This window comes from Colias croceus, chromosome 12 (assembly GCF_905220415.1).
Source record: "Colias croceus chromosome 12, ilColCroc2.1".
NCBI lineage: Eukaryota > Metazoa > Arthropoda > Insecta > Lepidoptera > Pieridae > Colias > Colias croceus.
The window spans coordinates 8,237,843-8,258,724 of NC_059548.1; the positions used below are offsets into that span (position 1 = coordinate 8,237,843).

General features: G+C 33.9%; 3 protein-coding genes and 1 non-coding gene across 5 annotated transcripts; 3 read left to right on the plus strand and 1 right to left on the minus strand.

The window, feature by feature from the left end:
* Window positions 1-613: 613 nt before the first annotated feature.
* On the plus strand, window positions 614-1,205 carry LOC123696503. Its single transcript, XM_045642707.1, has one exon. It carries the CDS (start codon window positions 748-750, stop codon window positions 1,156-1,158), a length of 411 nt encoding a protein of 136 aa, XP_045498663.1. The 5' UTR covers window positions 614-747; the 3' UTR covers window positions 1,159-1,205.
* A 6-nt stretch (window positions 1,206-1,211) lies between these two features.
* LOC123696498 (dynein regulatory complex subunit 2) lies at window positions 1,212-9,622 on the minus strand. Its single transcript, XM_045642698.1, has 9 exons — window positions 9,488-9,622; window positions 8,814-8,927; window positions 8,477-8,615; window positions 7,937-8,160; window positions 3,397-3,594; window positions 2,919-3,113; window positions 2,421-2,570; window positions 1,833-2,059; window positions 1,212-1,502 (listed from the first exon to the last, which is right to left on the minus strand). Exons 1-9 carry the CDS (start codon window positions 9,620-9,622, stop codon window positions 1,370-1,372), a joined length of 1,515 nt encoding a protein of 504 aa, XP_045498654.1. The 3' UTR covers window positions 1,212-1,369.
* A 661-nt stretch (window positions 9,623-10,283) lies between these two features.
* LOC123696495 (dynein regulatory complex protein 10-like) lies at window positions 10,284-20,478 on the plus strand. 2 transcript variants are annotated; one of them, XM_045642689.1, is made up of 10 exons: window positions 10,284-10,434; window positions 10,750-10,994; window positions 11,200-11,307; window positions 11,396-11,425; window positions 11,589-11,751; window positions 12,014-12,149; window positions 12,457-12,606; window positions 18,757-18,886; window positions 19,596-19,766; window positions 20,231-20,478. In XM_045642689.1, the coding sequence occupies exons 1-10, from the start codon at window positions 10,317-10,319 to the stop codon at window positions 20,297-20,299; spliced, it is 1,320 nt and encodes a 439-aa protein (XP_045498645.1). In that variant the 5' UTR covers window positions 10,284-10,316; the 3' UTR covers window positions 20,300-20,478. The 2 variants fall into 2 exon arrangements, with proteins under 2 accessions (XP_045498645.1, XP_045498644.1); XM_045642688.1 differs by lacking the exon at window positions 20,231-20,478 and adding an exon at window positions 20,119-20,223.
* Window positions 13,217-13,409, plus strand: LOC123696553. The gene has a single exon (XR_006752097.1). It is a non-coding gene; the product is annotated as a U2 spliceosomal RNA (small nuclear RNA).
* Window positions 20,479-20,882: the final 404 nt, after the last annotated feature.

Below are 20,882 nucleotides of genomic sequence, written 5' to 3' on the forward strand. Positions count from 1 at the left end.
GTCTGTCTGTGCAGACATAACCGAAGCCTGAAGCTTTTTAAAAAATTTATGGAATTTCACTTGTATCAATACAAGGTATAGGACCACTAGGACAAAATTCACAAACGAATTCGAGGGCACCACACCTTGTAAAGTGTTCGATTTTCGAGTTAAATAATATACACACGGCTGCTGCTCGCCAGTTCTCTTCGCTTGAACTCGTGTTGACACGCTGCCGCGTGTCTAGATCCTACTATAATAAAATAAATGCGAGTTTGTGAGGATGGATCTCAGGGATGGATGGATATTTGTTACTTTTATGCAAATACTACTGAACCGATTACAGTGACATTTGGTGTGTAGGTAGATGAAGGCCCAGACTAATACATAGGCCTTGACATAGGCTATTGATTGACTAGGTACCTATTCGTTTCCACATGAACGAATGTAAATACAGTTCGCGTAAAAGTAAAAAATAAAAATTAATATATTAGAGCAACATCATATTGACAAGTAGAGTTTAAAATAGTAATATATTCTGTGATGAAAAGTGACATTTGGTGACATTTATTGCTCTGAAGGTGACATCCTGTGGTGACATCTGACACTTCAATATTTCAATTTTCATTGACATTCGATTGAAATCGAATTGAATGCCGGTATTTGAATTTCAACCTGTAATTTCAACATTTCAACGCAATAAAACAGCCGATATTTGTACAAAACTATTCAGTTTTTGTGTTATCTTATTTATTTTTGATATTAACAATGGATCACGATGATTTTGAGGACAGTGAATTCCCCGACAACGACGAGTATGTACCGTATGTGAGAACCACAACACTTGATTCCAAGTCAAAAGGCGCGAAAGTTAGCTTGTGGGGAAAAGTTACAAAGGTATCTGCTAATGATGGATTCTATGTGAAAACTGGTAATGACCAAGAGATCCTTATAAAATTGAACAAGCCGTTGAGTGAACCGCTTGAAGGTTGGTACGAAATTCATGGTGTTTATCAAGGGAACTGTATCTTGTGCGACGAATACATACACTTTTCTGAAGAAATGACCAAAAATATCGATGTTGAGGGTTATACGAATTTGGCTTCTCTTTTGATGGCTCTTGATGATCCATGGAACTTAGGGGAAGGAGGAATGGATGGTGTAAAACCTATGGAATGAACAAGTGCCTTTTGTAAATAGTATTAAATAAAACGTATTTTTCTGTTCTTTAGTTCATTTTATTTAAAGATAAGTTTCAAATATAGAAATTACAAACATTTACTCCTATATTATTATTCCTAATCATCCAATTGGATTTATTACAGTATAAAATAGTATCAAAATTAGATTATAAATAGTTATATTTTGCTGTTACAGTTTTTATACTATTTTACCAACAATTCACACGAGGGTATGAACGAACCACTCCAATTTCTTTATTTCTTTTCTTCTCTAATTGGAGCCGCTTCTCATGTATAACTGCATTTGATAATGCTCCTTCAATACATGTTACTGGACGGTTTCTGTAAAAAATTGTGCAATTTAATAATATTATGCTCTATATAGTTACAAACAAGATATATCAGGTATAAGTTGATGCTTTATATTAATGTTAATGAATACGACATTTTAGACAATTTTAACTAACTAGTAAAAGGGACTCGCTTTGTTTTGTATATTAATGAATATCTATCTAAAGAATTATAGGTAATATAAACATGTCATAATTTTTTATGTAACTGTAAAATAAATACATGAACAAATTTATGAAATAATTATTATATCAAGTCAAACATTTAATTCATTTATGTGTATTTAAAATTTTAATGAAACTGTTACATTAAAGTACTTACATTTTTGGCACAAATTCATTTGTCTCTGAGGGTAGTTTGGTAGTTTGTGGTCGCATCTTTCCATCATTTAAGGCTAAGTCTGTGAGATATTTCTTAATGTACTGCTTTAATTGAATATTTTCCTTAGCAAGTTTGTTTTTTTCAGTTCTGAGACAAATAGTCTGGACTTGGGCTCTATTTACTTTCAACAGGAACTTATCCATTTTACTGTACTCCTTGCATTCATTCTAGAATAAGTGATAGAATTAAAGGCATATCTATTGATATTAGATGATGATGTTGTTTATTCAGGTTTAAACCAAATTTACTAAATTTATCCAAATCGATTCAGCTGTTTTTGGGTGACTGAAGAACAAGCTTGTTCTTAGAAATGTGATGCCCTATTATAAGGATTGTAATCATCAAATGACATTATTTTTACTTACTTTATAGATGACCACTTGAACTATAAACTATGTTAATGAAAATAGGGAGGAAAATAAATTTTTTGAAATAAAAATAATGAGTGACCATCATTTTTGCATCAGGCAACTTAAAAAAATATATTTTAAATTTTAGAGAAGTAACGGCATTTTCGAGGTATCTTACTATCATAGCAGCGTCAAGGTTTTCGAAGTCTTGTGGAAGTTCATCATCCTCCATTTCTTTCAGTATTTTATCATTATCATGTTCGTATTTGCTACATATTTGAGCCATCTGATTTATCTTTTGCAATTTCGTAAGAATATTTTCTAGATACTGAAATAAATAACATTACTTATGCATCATCATAATAATATGTATTGGCTATTTTAGATACGCATTTTGCAAGTTATCCATTTTTGGAGCCGTTTTTTGAATTCAGTCAATGGCCTTAACCAGTGTACCCTTGCTCTTTTGTGCGAGCAATTTGTGTATGAAGTTACGTAGGTACTAGGTAGTAACTAATACAATCTGTGGTATGAAGTGTAGATAGTTTTCCGCCTCATAAATATTAGAGGCAACGATTACTTATTATTAATACAAATAAGTTATAACATAAAGTTCGCCCTTAATTAATAGCCAGTAAAAACTAAGTGGAAGGTAAAATTCTACTTTTCACACTACCTTTTTAGCGCCTTGACTAGCGTCAACCATTACAGCTAAGTCCTCATCTTCTCTCCGTCTATTCGACTTACTGTCTTTCTTCATTTGCCAGTATCTCTTAGCTAAGTCTTCTTTGTGACTGTTCATACGTTTTATTTTATAGTTCATCAGATTTGTCATCTTCATCCATTCCTTTTGTAAAGTTATTAGCATTTCCTGTTAATTTAAATAAATAGTAAAAGATATTATCATTGCATTGAGCTGGGACTTTGTTGTTCAACTTTTGAATTAACTATGTTGTGTTGATCAAATTAGCCGTGGTTCAGTAGTTGGCGCATGAGAGCAAAACCTAGAGGTCATTAATTGTATGATTCTTATTAGAAAGCAATAGGATGCATAGCATTTTACTAATATATACCTACTTAAATATATTTTTTCAGTTAAGGAACATAGCCAAATAATCAGTATTGCGTAGTTTACAAATTTTACATTTAATTACCGAGGCCTGTTGTATTTGCATGTCATTTCTCGCGATATCTCGCTGATAGAAGTCATCTTTTTCTTGCAGAGACTGATAGTGGCTCATTATAGGATTGTGCTGTTCCAAATAATTGTTGTACAAGTCACGAAGTTTGCCCCAGTACATATCTATCTCAAGTTGTTTTGGCCGACAGAGCTGTCGCATTTCATCTTCGTGCTAGAAGAAAATTACTTTTTTAGTCACCTAAATAAGTAATAATATCATTTGGAAAAGTAGGTATCCCAGTTTCCATAAAGCTTGGTGAAAAAAAACTTCAGTCCTGAGTAAAATATGTACATAGGTATCTAAGTAGTTACTTGTATATTTTACCCCATCATATTTTAACACGCTTTTTTATACTGAGCCCGCCTTTATAAACGTTATAGCATCGATTATAAATGTTATAGCAAAGAAAAACCTAATTATATACCTAGGTATCACTGTATTATATCTATTTATTTAAGAGATACAGGTATTAAAATACGATGTAAGTAGGTACATAGGATTGTGACCCAAAACAGGTAGATACCAAATATATCCATTTTCAATTAGTCTCACTTAAAACTTCCTGTGATTAGTCCGTCAGAAGTTTCCGCCGCATCAGCTGTCTGACAGCTATGGTATTCAGGCCATGTTTAACAAATGCCTAAAATTCTTTCGATTGTTAGTTTTTTCATTAGTTATTAAAGCTACATTGTCAAATTTTCTAGTAGATAATCATTGAAAACTTGGAAATTCATATTATTTTGGTTTTGGATAACTAAGTAGGTAGGTACCTTGTAGGTACAACCTTTTTGAGTATACAATGCAGTAATAATTTTCTATCGTACCGTGCTTTATTGAGATCTTATCTTAATAGGTTCATAACTACTTGGTTTTATACCTAATTCAATCAATTAAGTGTAGATACCTAACTACTTATTCTATCACTCTTGTAACTAATCTATATCGTTAATTCGAAAATTACAGATGACATTCACCTAATCATAATCAATTTAATTTTTGGTTAAAATCAAGGCATAACGAATAGCGTTTAAATAGATGTCCATCCCAGGGTATTGAAGCATGAACTTCATGCATATGCCTATCATATAAATAGGATAGTACTCGTTTGCCCTTGCCATTAGATTTGTTTCCATTGAAGCGACAATATGTTTTCGAAAAAGATAATTTTATTAATAAGTTTGATCATCCTGGAATCTAATGTGAGTAGCATTTCGATATTTTTTTAAATTATTATTAAAAAAGAATAATTAATTTGACTATAATAAATAGGCGCTAAACTGCCGATCAGAAGGCAGCTTAAAAAGCGACGAACTAAAGAAAATCTATAACAACTGCTTAAACCAGTATGACAATAGGAACTCCAGCAATTCCAATAGAATTTCCTCTGGATTCGACTGGAGAGACCAAGAAGATCGCACTTATTCAGGTAACGATTGGTCAGACTCTGATAACAACAGAATGGGGAATAGAAAAAATAAAAAAGATAGAGATGGGGAAAGAAATTGGATGAATGGAAGAGTAGATAGAATGGAATATGATCAAAGTGATCATGACCAAATGGATAGGCGTAAATCAATGAATGATGGACGAAACCAATACAATGAATACGACAGACATGACGGGAACGGGGGAATGAGCGATAGGGACCAAGGAATAAGGAACCGTAATAGAAATAACAATGGTAAAAGTTATCAGAATGACCATTCTGATGAACGGAGCGGTTATTACCCAAATGACGGTTACGGTGGACATGTAAGATTTTGAATTACCTATTATTTTAATAGTTTAAGAATCACTTATTACATTCAATTTTAGGTAATGACACAATGGTGTGTATTGAACATACTTAATGCTCTGGTTGGAATTTGCTCTACCTTACATAGTAAATCTACGAAAATGCTCTGCGCGTACACAAATGTTTATGGACGGTGGGTGACGGTGGTGACCACTAAGCATGCCCGGCTCTTGGTTGCTCTGCTTTATAATAAAAACACATTTGTGTGAAAGTATTATTTATATAAAGTTGACTCTAAACTCTAGCTACATATATTATATAGGTCTCTAGTTCGCACTGGCGAGACGAGGAAATGTAAACTTCTTTTAAATTTAACATCTTCGTTACCTTCGTAAGAATAAATGTTAATGTCTGTTTAGGAATCCCAAACACAAAGCATGTACCCCAATTCAAATAGACGGTATAAACGAGAGCGTTCTGAGAAGAACTCCGGCCAGAGAAGCCAATACAATCCCAACATGCAGCGATCTTCAGATAACCGTAATGATAATAGGAATTCAAGTGACAACAGGGAAAGTGGAAAAGCGTGTGCTATGCATTGCTTTCTAGAGAACTTACAGATGGTTAGTAATAATTTTAAATAAATTCAGTTGCTATTTTTAACTGTATGCATTTCACCCCTTATCCTTAAACCTAATTTAAGATATGTATTGTACCTAATTGTTTTTTTTTTTATAGACAGGAGACAATGGAATGCCAGATCGGTATTACGTTACCAACGTGCTTACAAAAGATGTCAAAAATGAGGACTTGAGGGACTTCCTGCAAGAATCAATTGAAGAATGTTTTCAAATTCTTGATAATGGTGAGTTTTGATGATTTTTCGTCCGGATTATATTCTTTCTAAGTAACTAAATAACAGGTATTCCTAATACAAATAAAAATGCGTGATTTCAGCGTTTTTTTTTGTATTAATTAATTTATTTGCCAAACGTGAAAATTATCAAATTACGACTTTTTTATTCCAGAAAACACGGAAGATAAGTGCGAATTTTCAAAAAACTTATTGTTTTGTTTATCAGAAAAGGGACGTTCGAACTGTGACGACTGGAGGGATGATATACAATTTACATAGAAATAATGATATGGTTTTCTGATGATATATTTGTTTGTTTTGTATTTATTAAATTAAGCGCAGTATTTAAATTGGTGAAATAAAGAAATCCTTCAGGACGATACCAAATTTAAATAATTGTTTTATTTCCTTAACACGTTAAACGCTTTAAGAAAAATCGAGTATTTCCATTCAGGCCACAAGGCTCATCGGTGAGCCTTATCATACCGGACCATTCGAGCCATGGTGGTCACCCGTGAGCCGCGTGACAGGTCCAACGTAAACGCTTCCCACAAGCCACAGACTGCAGCTATGAAACAAAACGCGTATGGAAGTGAGCCGCGAGGCCCAGTAGCCGGTACGGACTGCGTGGTTTTCAAATCCGATGGAAACTTACTAGTTTTATCCGGGTTTTTGTAAGAATGCTAGGGTTGTTGTTGTTTGCGATGCTTTCTAACTGCGTTAGCTCCTCTTGAGTTAGTTCAAAATCATCAAAATCATCCATTTTTAGGATTCCGTACCTCAAAAGGAAAAAACGGAACCCTTATAGGATCACTTTGTTGTCCGTCCGTCCGTCTGTCAAGACCCTTTTTCTCAGGAACGCGTGGAGGTATGAAGCTGAAATTTATATCAATTACTCAGGTCTACTCAAGTCACAAGGGACTTGAAGCTGTGAAAAAATCAAACTTCTAAGCCAACGCAATCAAAAGATACAGCCGTTTATGCCGCAAATTTTCGACGCTTGCAAGGGAATCAAAACCTACAGGGTGCTTCCCGTGAACTTAGAATCTTGAAATTTGGTACGAAGCAGCGTCTTATAGCATAGATAAAGGAAAAATTACGAAAACCATAAATTTTTAGTTACATCACATAATATATTTTTTTAATAATTTTAAACTTACTACCCATTTCCTCATAAACGCGTAGAGGTATTAAATTGAAATTCATACCAAATACTCAGGTCTATAATACCTTTAAGCTGTAACAAAATCAAACTTCTATGTCAACGCAATCAAAAGAAACAGCAATTTAAGCTGCATATTTTGAAACTCGCAAGTACTCGCAAGGGAATCAAAACCTAAAGGGTACTTCCAGTCGACCTAGAATCTTGAAATTTGGCATGAAGCAACGTTTTATAGCACACATAAAGGAAAAATTCCGAAAACCTTAAATTTTACGGAACCCTCGATGCGCGAGTCCGACTCGCACTTGGCCGGTTTTGGAGAAAAAAGCGTAACCGATCCTCACTACTCGACGTAGCGTGCGGCGCCGTGGGCCGTGCGGTGACCCCGCGGCCCCCCGCCAACGGAAAATACAAAATCCTTTGCATGAGGCCATGGGACTCACCCGTGAGCCTTTTACAATATCTTAAAAACTAGACGGTAAAAGTCGCTAGTTTTGATTTATCATACGAATTACTTAATTTTATGAACATTGGGATTAAAATTTTAAGTTGATGAAAATTACCGATTATCTGATTACGGCTTGGCTCGAATGGAAAAGTAAGCTGGGCTCACCGGTGGGTCGTAAAGCGTGCAACGTGTTAAAATCTTTAGTACCTAGATTTGACTTAAAATTGATCAAATTTCATCAAAATTCAAAACTGTTATTAATTTTCTGGATAATGACGCACAAACCTTTATTATCACCAAATTATCACCTACCTCTAGCCTTGCGTCATTTTTGTTTGTAGCTCTTTGATTTTCAATTTGTTTTTTATATAATTTAAAATCTCGTTCTTGTATAAATGTAATGAGCGTTAATTTAAACTCAGCTCTATCCTGATTATCGGATATATCCATCTCTTCTTTATCCCATGTCTCGAGAAAACAATTCTTTTGGTGTTCGTATAAAGATTGTAGCTTGTCTAGACGCTGTGATCCTATTCCTGAAAATAAACAAAATTTTATGAAACAAAAGAATAATAAAAAAGAAGTACTTAAGTATTATCGTCTGAAATAAAACATAGTTTTGCTAAATTTGTAACATCAAGAATAAAAATTAAATGGGATTCATTTTTATTCGGATAGGTATCATTCAATCAACGTTTATTAATAAGTTCTGTAATTCACTTTGTGTGTTAGACATAGATGGAATGTATTGAAAAATATGAAAATTTTCTGATTTTCGTAGTTTTTAAATATTATAAATAAATACTATGTTATTTTATTATTATAATGTAGAGACTCATTTTTGTTTCATACTCAAGAAATAGCTCAAATTCTCCGTATGTGCTTGAAAAGCTCGTCGATGCTGTTCGTCTGAATCTTCCACAGCCCTCGTCAACGAAGCAATCAGACGATTCTTTCTCTCCATCAGAAAGTTGAAACTCGCCATCATACCCTGAATTTATATTGTTGTAAATAAAATTAACATAAACTATAAGTAGTACCTAACCTTCCCTTAACTTTCAACCATTTTAATTATTAACGTTTGTGGAGCTGGATGTTTCTACTCTAAAGTGTGAAAGAGTTTTTGCTTATTATGAACAGTTGACTTCATGCATATATGCAACAGGAGATATTGGGACGATGTTTTTACCTGAATCTCCAAGTCCATCTGCTGACATTTTATTCTTCGTAAAATGTACCGCCATTCTTGATTAATTTTCGCTGTATTTATTTTACTGAAAGCTTCTTCTTTGTCTAGTTTATTCTGCAAAAAAATAAGTTTTAGATAAGATTCTGACTTTTTTTGACTGACCGGATGGCTTGGTTGGTAGCATCGACCGTTGGTAGTGACCCTGCCTTCGCCAGCGGTCGTGGGTTTGATTCCCACCCAGGGCAAAGATTTGTGTGATAATAAGATGTTTGCTCTGTGTCTGGGTGTTAATTATCTATGTAAGTATATATTTAAAATTATATAGATTTATGTTTATCAGCCATCTGGTTTCCAAAACACAAGCGAAAGCTTAATATTGGATCAGATCGTGCCGTGTGTGAAAATTGTCCTGGAATATTTATTTATTTATTCTTAGTAACATCAAAACGTAGTTTATGAAGCACATAGAGTTCGTAGAATGAAAAATTATGTGTAGAGAACTGACTTCTCTCAGTCGCTGGATATCGAGATGGATAGCTGTTTATTTTTTTTATGTAAAAGTGATCAATTCAAAAAGACAGATTTAAAAACAGTTCAGCTTAAAAAAATTGTATTATAATAAACAAGAGCAGTGTTTTCAGACCTACTTTTGTCTTTTAAATAAATTAATATACCTTGATAAATCTGGCCACTAGCTCCCGCTTTCTCCTCCTTGCTTCCTCCTCCACATCTGCGCGGTGTTGCAAGTACCTAGCTCGTTCCTCATCTGACATACGAGCCAGTTTGTTCACTTTACTTTTCTTTGGCATTTTGTTTCCTTAATTTTATCGTGAGAGTTTTGTAAAATAGTGTAGTGCTTGCTATGCTTTGTGTGTATCGAACAAACATACGAAGTTTTGGTTACATAGCAACTATTGCTTATTGTTATAGTTTTTTGGTAATTGATGGTGAACTTACTTTTATGTTATGAAGTAATAAATTATTAATTATAATAGATTAAAGAAATAAAACTAATTGTAGATACTTATTATTACTGTCTAGTGATCCATTTAATAAAGTAGAGCACAATATCTCCCTAGTATCGATAGCAAATAGAAGTAAAATAAAAATATCGAAGTAAATTATAAAATAATAATTCATAAAATACCACAAACTAAGCAATACATATTATTTTATCATTTTCTAGTTACATAGTTTGTCAATATTTTTTTTTTGTTGTATAAATAAAAACGAAAACTTAGCGCGCCTCACCCTTATGACCATAATGCATACGAGTGCTTGGTTTACGACCACTTTACGACTGATTAAAATATCTACATAAAACCAGAATATATGATGAAGATTTTATTTTTTTTAATAATTTCACTTTTAAAAAGGTTTAATTACAACTATTTTAATCTTAATCAGTTACCATAGCAACTGAATTGTTTAAGTCAAAAGTCGATAAACACGAGAACACAAACAGAGAAACGTAATTTATTTTCCGTTATTTAATAATAAGTAATGGACACCCTATCATCTGGGACTCTACAATCGTCAACATTCTCTGAGAGCTCCAGAACTGGCAGTAGTAGGTCCCAGAGAAGCGCGAAAGATGAACCAGATTTTACCAAAGATAATGGTAGGTTGTGATTTATACAACTTCTGTTACAGGTAGGTACAGGTATAAATATTGTTACAGGTAGAGCAGTCAAAATCTATTGGATACTTGCCTATATTTGCATGCTTCTATTTAGCTACACCTACCTACTACTATTTTTATCTAATGTAGAACTATTCACTATTCGGATCACACAGCACCCATAGAATTTAGACTTGAAAAGAAATAAAATCGTAGACGTAGAATCGTTGTAAAATGCATAAGCCCCATAGGCCATACCACACTGGATTTGTTTTATATCTATGAAATTTTAACGTATAAAATACTTTTTATCAGCCGCGTCTCCAATTGATCTGGAATGCCACATCCAAGCGGAACGAATCACGAAGATTCTGGACGAAGCCATTTACAAAACCAAGCTTGCTATCTGCCTTCCTAACCTGGTACAGGAATATCGCACCCTCAATTCAATATTATCATCTCAGCATATGGAAGATTTGATTTTCATATTTGAGCAGTATGATAACCCTTTGTTTTCTACGAGTCTTTTGAACATGGCCGCTATGGAAGATATTAAGGCGGTTAGTAAAACATAATGAGTAGGTTGAGGTAGAGGTACCTATGTACTTTTTTTTGCATGATATAATTAAAATAATTCAAATAATCGGAGAATTGAGAACATTTTGTAGCAATTTAGCTTATTTTTTTATCCTAAAAATTTTCTCACTTGTAATTTTTATAACCACTTCTGAAATAACTTTATTTCATTATTTATATTTTTTTCAGGGCGATGTCTCATTGAAAAATAGACTCAACCCGGAACTAGGACACCTGATGTACATTTTAAATAGTTACCCACAACTGCGACCAAAAGTGATTGAAATGGTTGAAGAGGTTGACAAAATTAATATAATTTAAACTTTAACTAAGTACTTATAACTATAAATTAGATGGCATTTTTATTCTATGATTTTGATTGCAGATGAAACAAGAATATGCGGAATATGTGGAAGTAAGATATTACACATTTCATATACTTAGTTTATATTTATTAATAATCTTAATTTGTGTAAAACGGAAGGAATAGAATTAATTGCAACCCAGAATTTTTATCATACAATTTAACTAGTAGGTAAGTCAATGCTTAAAACTTCTTAGTTTAATAAATTTTATAGACGCGGCGAAGAATCCCTGGCTTAGAATATTTACTGACCTTTGAGAAGTTTCGCGACTTGATGGTGCAACAGATGGAAACAACCGCGGCGGAGGAACTTGCCGCAAAATTGAATACAAGGAAATTGGAAGGCTCCAATCAAAAGCTCATCGAAAAAATTAATGGTTTGTATAATTATTATAACTTCAAAATGTACATGAATCAGAATTAATATTCTTGGATTGTGTATGAACTCTTGTCCCAAACTAAAAAGAGAGCATTGAGAGACTTGTATTGTACAGGTCTTCATTTTATTTTTCACACCAATGTTATATTAATTTGTCAAATGCTAGGTTTTTTCATACCTGTTGTTATTGCTTGTGGCGCTTGTGCTGTAAGTTTATAATTCATTTCATACTTAATTTTAATTAAATTGATGTTGTTTAGAATACACGCAGTCATTGAAAGAAGAAAACGATAGTTTTGTGGAAACGATGAAGCTAAAATCGGAGATTATTGCCAAGTTGGAACATGAGCTCGCTATTCTTAACCGAGATGCAGATCTGAAGCTGAAGAAAAAAATGTAATATTTACATACTTGCCTACTTTATTATATTTTTTGCGTTCATAATTTTCCATTTCATCATAAGATTTTCTTTATAGAGAAGATATAAAAATTTTGATGTTTATAATATCTGTAACCTATTAGTCTGTAAACGACTAACATTTATTTGAAAGGCTGCATAAAAATAATCTTATTCCATTGTTTAGTATCTTCTAGTATAGTATTGTATTATCTGTGGTTAACTACTAACAAGGTAAAAAATATACAGCTACAGGCTACAGCCTACTTACACTAAACATAATGCTTATAAAAATCTCCATAATAGTTTAGATTCAGACCGCCAGATGGTGCTAGCGACACGGGCGCACCTGGTCAAAAACGAAATGCTCAAGGAGGAGGAGGCAGAGTCCCGGGAGCTTTATGAGAATGTTCTCAGGAAGAACCTCATTGATGAGAAGAATCAACGGGCTCGACGGTAAGATGTCATCACAATTTCCTGTGGGCTTTGGGAAGCCTTATATAAGGCTATAATTTAACAACCATAGTAAAATTAACATCAACCCATATGGGTTGATTGTTAATTTTACCATAACCAATAATAGGTATCAACCTACATAACAGTTAAGTACCTATTTCAAGAATACGACAATAATTTTATCAAGATGTCTAATTCGCTCGAAGAGTTCGACCACTGTCGGCTTCTACCCGCGTATGGGATGGTTCCTTCCTTACATCGACCACACAACCACGTGGTTGTGTGGTCGATGCTTCCTTATAATATTACCATTTTTCTTCCGTCAAATGGTATGGTATGGCAATAGCAAAGTGGGTGTTCGGTATAATGAGACATTGAATTTGGTAAGGTACAAGGGTCTTACAAGTACTACGGAAGTTTGAATAATTTACGCTAGGTGGCGCCATAGATGAACCCATACGACATGACGTCATGTCGTGCACACAAGCTACACACATCAGATCACATATGCATCCGTTAGATGTCACCACTGTTTATCAGACACTTTTTAGCTCTCGCTTTAGTTATTTTTTTTCCGAGTCGTAAATAATCTCGATTGCTCCGGTGCGTTATCGCTTCTCGGCCTTTTGGCTAAGATCAAAGTGTAGTATCTGTTCTTTTCAGCTTAATATCTGAAAGTTCCCGCACAGCGGGACCAGTATATTAAACTGATTTTTGTAAACTGACGGGATGTTCGGGGCTCGCTCCACTCCCGTCACGGGTCGGCCCGGCATTGCAGTGCCGCCGGGATCGGCCCACATAATTCATTGCAATATGATATATAATATAGTTAATTTATGATACATAAGTGAATTATAAAAAGTTAGTATCTTAGGTACTCAATATAAGTCACGTTATAAAATATGGATTCTTCTGACCCTATGGCCTATAGTATAGTACTAGCTTTCGCCCGCGACTCCGTCCGCGCGGATGTCGGTCTTCGCGTGGATGGTTTATTTCTCCATTTTGAGTACCTAACTCTGACATCTTATAAATATCTATTGGACCCAAATACGGCTAGGCCTATAATAATACGCAACGTGTGTTCGCGGTTTTACAGAACAACGTCTATGGATAAAACTGAAAAATTAAGTTTAATTTTTTTCTACGTATTTTTCCAGGATAAAAAGTATCCTATTTTACGCCCAGGATAATAAGGTATAATTATACCAAGTTTCATCGAAATCCAACCGTTAGTTTTCACGTGATGCCTTCACATACAGACAGACAGACAAATAGACAGACAGACAGACAGACAGACTGACAAAAAATTTTTTAATCACATATTTGGGTTTGGATCCAGTAACACCCCCTGGTATTTATTTTTTCAATATTTTCAATGTACAGAATTGACCCTTCTACAGATTTATTATATTACTAGCTTTTGCCCGCGACTTCGTCCGCGTGGAATAGTGACTTCCGGCAGAAAAGTATAGATAGCTGTGCCCGCGACTACGTCAGCGTGTAACTCCTTGTGTATTATTAATTTAAAATGTATTGGTAATATTATTTACATCAGGTTCACATGAGGCTTAAGGACCTATAGAATCAAAATACTTTAGCGCAAAGCTTCCGGGTAAACTATATTGAAAGTTGACCCGTCCGGCACGTGAACATAAAGATTTCTAGAACTGCTAACACGGGAAAGAGCAACGTATAACTGACCATGCGAGAAACAACTGACACCGAGATCTACTCCGGCAACATGAAAAGTCTGCCCTTGAGCCTTATTTATTGTCATTGCATAACACACCGATACTGGGAATTGCGTCCTTTTAAATTGGAATGGAAAATTATTTGGTATTAAGGGTATTCTGGGGATAAAGACGGTTTCTCCTGCACCGCAACCTGTTAAAATTTGAGCCTCGATTATATTTTGTTGCAACTGGGTTACTTTTAGTCGAGTTCCATTGCAAAGTTGTGGTGGTCTTAAATTTCGGAGTAGAATAATCGGAATGCCAATTTTTAAACAAATTTCGTGAGAAGGAAGTCCGGGCATATTTAAAGAATTTAAAAATTCTATCGGGTAATTAGTTGCTTCTTGTTCATCGACCATTCTATTTATTGATCTATAAACTTTGCTTTCCCCCTGTATATTCGACAGTATTTTGTTATTAATCTCAGATGCCTGGTCATTGCGAGGAGTTAAAATAGATCTTTCGCATAGCCAGGAATTGTCCCTATTTAATATATTTGTTACGTCACCGTAAACCGACGATATAAGATGTGGTTGAGATTGCACTATACAACAGAATGACGAAATCTGTCTGCAGTAAGACGGGCCTCTCGCTGTTCGTCCGTTTCAAGAGACCGAATATTTTCGATTCTTAATCTTTCATTAGACAAACTTATTAATCGTTCTTGTGTCAAAGAATTGTAATGTTCGCGTACCGACTCTAGTCGTTGTTCATGCTCATGTTCATCTTCGAGTGATCGAACAATATTATGGTGCACCCTATCATTTGTCAAACGGTCTTCATATTGAGTAAAAGTTTCAGATTCTCGAGATAAAATATGACGTTCGCGGTCAGCTGTGAGACGCAATTCCCTCTCAGTGAAGGTTTCTGACTCGCGAGACAATATATGACGTTCGCGGTCAGCTGTGAGACGTAATTCCCTCTCAGTGAAGGTTTCTGACTCGCGAGACAATATATGACGTTCACGGTCAGCTGTAAGACGTAATTCCCTCTCAGTGAAGGTTTCTGACTCGCGAGACAATATATGACGTTCGCGGTCAGCTGTAAGACGTAATTCCCTCTCAGTGAAGGTTTCTGACTCGCGAGATAATGTATGCCGTTCGCGGTCAGCTGTGAGACGTAATTCCCTTTCAGTAAATGTTTCGGACTCGCGAGATAATGTATGTCGTTCGCGGTCAGCTGTGAGACGCAATTCTCGTTGTGAAGCAGTTTCAGCTGCTCGGGATAACACATGTTGTTCTTGGTCAATGGTAAGCCTTAGCTCTCGTTGAGAAAAGCTTTGAGACGCCCGTGATGTAGCTCGTCTCGCTCTGTCAGCTGCTAATCGCATCTCTCTCTCTGAAGAGCTTTCATTGGCTCGAGAAGTTGAGGCACTAACTCTCATAGAGTTTAACCGATATGCTCTTTCCTCTGCCGATTCTTGAGAACGCGCATTTCTCATCCTCTTAGCATCTCTAGAATTTCGAGATAAAGATGGTCTTTTTTTAGGTGGCATTGTGTATTTTTAATCAACAGTAACTGAAGCTACCTTGCACTTATGAAATCTATTAATATTATATAATATAAACACTACTAAAATAACTAAAATGCGTACCTACTACTACTTATAAAGAAATAAAATGTAAACTAATAATATGCTTAAACACTACCGAAACCTATAGAATAACAACAAAAGAAATCTATAAATGAACTATAATAATTATAGTTAAACACTACTATAATAAATATATGATAATTACGAAAATAAACTATTAATACCTACCAAAATAACAAAGATACGTACCTACTGCTACTTCACTTATAAAGAAATAAAATGTAAACTAATAATATGCTTAAACACCACCAAAACCTATAGAAAAACAAATAATTACGAAAATAAACTATTGATATAATTAAACACTACCAAAATAACTAAAATACGTACCAATTGATACTTCACTTATAAAGAAATAAAATGTAAACTATTAATATGCTTAAACACTACCAAAACCTATAGAAAAACAAATAATTACGAAAATAAACTATTAATATAATTAAACACTACCAAAATAACTAAAATACGTACCTACTGCTACTTCACTTATAAAGAAATAAAATGTAAACTAATAATATGCTTAAACACTACCAAAACCTATAGAAAAACAAATAATTACGAAAAAAAACTATTAATATAATTAAACACTTCCAAAATAACTAAAATGCGTACCTACTGGTACTTCACTTATAAAGAAATAAAATGTAAACTAATAATATGCTTTAACACTACTAAAACCAACAACAACAACAAAAGAAATCTGTCAATAAGGTCGAACACTCTGAACGTCTATTCGCATCAACAGCCAAATATTGTATGAACCTCGCACGCGGACCCGCCGCCTTTTTATAGCTCCCACCGCGAAGCGCGTCGAACGCGGCAACTGATACACAAAAATAATCCTTATGGCATGATTCTGTATTCACGCGCGATGACTTATAGCGTATTTCATGTTCAGTAGCACCTCGTTAAGTCGAACCTCGATAAGTCAAATACCTCCAAATCTAGAAAAAATGTTTTGTTCCCTTCCCCTCAAACACCAAAACCTCCATTACTTGAAATCTTGACCCTCTATTAGTTGAAATAATCACCGAGTCCCTCCAAGCCATTTTGGTACATATTTTCACTCTTTAACCGTTCGAAGAAGTTTAGTTGATCTGCTCTTAAACATGCAATAACCTATCTTATTTTGCGTCCCTCTACTTTTATCTCCAATTCTTAATTTATTTTATTTTAATTGCCATGGCTAAGTGCACGTTTATATTTATTTTTTCTTATTCGCATTTGTTGCACGTATAAAAATGTATGTATCCAAACTGTGGATAATGTTGTTGGTTGGACAGTTATACCTGTATTTAGATTAAGTTTTATTGTACAATTAACCACTGTTCTGCTGTTTATTATCCCTAATAAAGAAAATAAAATAAAATAAAATAACTCGAAAAATTAACTTTCACCTTTGTATCTCGACCATAGCAACGTTTTATTTTACAACCTTTATCTACAACTTGATCATTTGGAATTTATTATCTCTATTGTTCGAACAAAAATAAGTTGCCGACTTTAAGAACTTGAACTTTTTTGTGTACTTTTTATGTAAAACACTCGATGTACAGCTGCTAATGAGCCTTAATAAAATAAAATAAAATAAACTTGCCGACAATGTAAGTACACTATTGTTTCTTAGAAAACATTTTAGGACTATACCATAATAAATTTATGACTCACGTAAACACGTGTTTGCATTATCTGATGACGAAATTATTTTTATTTTAATTGCCATGGCTAAGTGCACGTTCTGATGAGTCTTTTTCCCAGACAGATGAAAAGAACTCTGCGAACATATTACTTATTTTCAATATCTGTATGTGCTGAACGATTACCCAGAGTAAGCGTGGGAACGGACGAAGCGCGTTTTTTGTCTTTAATGTAAGACCAAAAAAGTTTTGTAGATTGGGGTAGCAACGCAACTTATATCGGTCAGTTTCCTAGCGGTCCGCCCCGGCTTCGCCCGTGGTACATATTTACGTTTTCTCTACATAAAAACCATCCTCGTACTTCAAGGAATATAATAGAAAAGAATTATCGAAATCGGTTCAGCCGTTCACACGTGATGCCATGACAACGCGAAACGGGTGCAGACCCGCCGCCTTTTTATAGCTCCCGCCGCGAAGCGCGTCGAACGCGGCAACTGATACACAAAAATAATCCTTATGGCTGCATGATTCTGTATTCACGCGCGATGACTTATAGCGTATTTCATGTATAACTTTGGTGTTTCTACACCGATTTACATGATTCTTTTACTATAACCTGCCCAGGAGTATGAAGAATAATTGTGCCAAATTTGGTTAAAATCCGTCGTGTAGTTTTTGTTTCTATAACGAATATACAGACAGACAGACAGACAGACAGACAGACAGACAGACAAAAATTTTACTGATTGCATTTTTGGCATCAGTAGCGATCCCTTATCACCCCTTCATAGTTTTTTTTTAAATATATTTCATGTACAGAATTGGCCTCTCTACAGATTTATTATAAGTATAGATATCCTGTCGTATGTATCTGATGATGTAGCCCGATTTATGGTAATAAATTAAAATTAATTTAAATTTTAAATATCAAATTAAAATTAGTTAATAGAATATTTTATTTTCTAAAAAATTTATTAAATAATTTTGGCAATCCGGTTTTCGTTCGACACACCTTGCTGATTGTAATATTTTTAAATATTTTAATTCATATTATTAAGTACAATCATTATAATATAATAATTGTTTTGATTCCTTCAATAAATTATAATTTTATTATCTATTATGTGTCGTTACTTTAGGCACTAACTTAGTGCCTTATAGTGCCACTAAGGTATTGTTATAGGTTCAAGGTGGAGACACAACTGTTGTCATGGCTACAAAAATATGACTTGGAGATGGGAGACAAGCAAGTGGAGCTGGACGAGTTCACGGAGAAATATGAGGAGGAGCTACAGAAGTGTGAAGAACTTGAGGTTGGAGTAGTTTTTGCGAGATAATATGTCGGAAAGTTGCCGATGTACTTTAAAGGTGGACTTAAAGTTGAATGGCACGGACTATTACGATCAAAGGAAATTTTTATTTTATTTTTTAGTTCATCTATGTAAATATTAGTCCAAAAATTAGTGAACCTATGACTTCTTGCATTGAATTCTGTTTCATTTTAATATAGGTAATTGATTAATTTACCCTAATTACCATTCACTATTCGTAACACGTGTATTTCGGTTTTCGTTCGACACTCCTAGCTAATTCTAATATCGTTGTATCAAAATCGGACGAGCAGTTAAGATGTATCACTTATCTACTGATCCTGACAAAACAACAAGTGATAACTGCGTTAAAAACAACCGACTTCAAACTTGCACTTGCAAAATTTACAAATACCTACAGACAAAAATGCTCATAAAATAAAAACTACTGGGCCTATCCGAATAAAATTTTTATGGGACCAATTCGACACCATCCCGCATCGAACAAAAAAAGAATCACGTAAATCGGTTCAGAAACCTCGGAGTAATCGGTGTACATACATAAAAAAAAAAAAAAATATATACCGGCCGAATTGATAACCTCCTCCTTTTTTTGAAGTCGGTTAATAAAATATGTTTGAGCCTGATTTTGATTAATAAAACAATCTGTTATTTTCATTTGACATTGACAAATAATTAATTATGATTGCAGATAAAATTAGCGGAACAAGACAAGGAATACATTCCACTGATGGAGGAAAGGGAGGCGGAATATCACCAAGAGATGACGGAGAAGATGAACAAGTTCCTTCTAGAACATGCGGCGAGGGTGATACAGTGTGCCTGGAGGGACGTGCTTGCTAACCGGGCTGAGAAGAAACGGGTAAGAATCTTTGACGTATAATTATAAATACATCGGATATTAACATTGACGTATTTATAACAGCAAGAAACTAGATTTTATATTTAATAGATGAATAATAAGCTAATAATTATGAAAAATAAATATTAACGTAACTAATAACTTGCACCTTGGTTTACTTACGTGAATTGTTTAGTAACTAGGTACCTAAGTATTTGAAATAAAGTACACTCACTCAATCACTCATCAAAAATCACAAATCTATATTTTGTTTTATAAATAATAAGTATACCTATAGTATTATATTATCTATGCCAATACTTTATTTTATTAAGACTTATTAATCGAATATTTGTTATAATTTCTTCAATAGCTCAAGGGTAAAGGCAAAAAAGGAAAAAAGAAGACGTAAATCCTACCTTGTCAATAAGATAAATCCCAACTATCCTTTTTTCCCTCAAACCTACCCTATTTTTCATTTTCAGTTGAAAAAATTACAAAAGAAGATGCAAGCCGCCGCAGCAGCTGCAGAGAAAAAAGGCGGGAAAAAATGACACAACATTTTATTTTTTATTTTTTTATTATATGTATATTGTATACATGGCATAGACAATACTTGTTTATTATGGTCATTAAAATATTTTCGATTGCAAGCTGCCTTTTATTTATCACATTTGTCAAATAAAATTGTAAATTCATGAAAATTAAGTACTCTTTTAAGTAGGTATAAAAGCTGTCCTTATTTAAATAACTAGATGAGTATACAATTATTGTAAACTTTAAAAAATGTAACTAACTACATATAATAAATTATGTTCATTCAGCTTTAGCATTTCATTCATTAGACATAAATATAATAATTAATTAGTAATAAGTAATTAAATAATTAGTACTACAATATAAAAGCTGATAAAGAAGAATTTAATTACAATCAATTTAAAGGTAACAATATAAATTATAGACATATATATTTATTCAAATAAAAAATCTAATATATAAAAATCAATGCCACTTTTCGTTGTAATTCCATAACTCGAGAACGGCTGAACCGATTTCGATAATTCTTTTTTTATTATATTCCTTGAAGTACGAGGATGGTTCTTATGTAGAGAAAACGTTAATATGTACCACGGGCGA

Bases quoted from the DNA above. Each gene is read 5' to 3' on its own strand.
- LOC123696495 (XM_045642689.1), top strand. From the start codon at position 10,317: ATGGACACCCTATCATCTGGGACTCTACAATCGTCAACATTCTCTGAG. The intron at 10,435-10,749 runs GTAGGTTGTGAT...ACTTTTTATCAG, and splicing joins AGATTTTACCAAAGATAATG to CCGCGTCTCCAATTGATCTG. The intron at 10,995-11,199 runs GTTAGTAAAACA...TATTTTTTTCAG, and splicing joins CTATGGAAGATATTAAGGCG to GGCGATGTCTCATTGAAAAA.
- LOC123696498 (XM_045642698.1), bottom strand. From the start codon at position 9,622: ATGCCAAAGAAAAGTAAAGTGAACAAACTGGCTCGTATGTCAGATGAG. The intron at 8,616-8,813 runs GTAAAAACATCG...ATATAAATTCAG, and splicing joins AGATGGACTTGGAGATTCAG to GGTATGATGGCGAGTTTCAA. The intron at 3,114-3,396 runs GTAATTAAATGT...TTAAATTAACAG, and splicing joins TGCAAATACAACAGGCCTCG to GAAATGCTAATAACTTTACA.
- LOC123696503 (XM_045642707.1), top strand. From the start codon at position 748: ATGGATCACGATGATTTTGAGGACAGTGAATTCCCCGACAACGACGAG.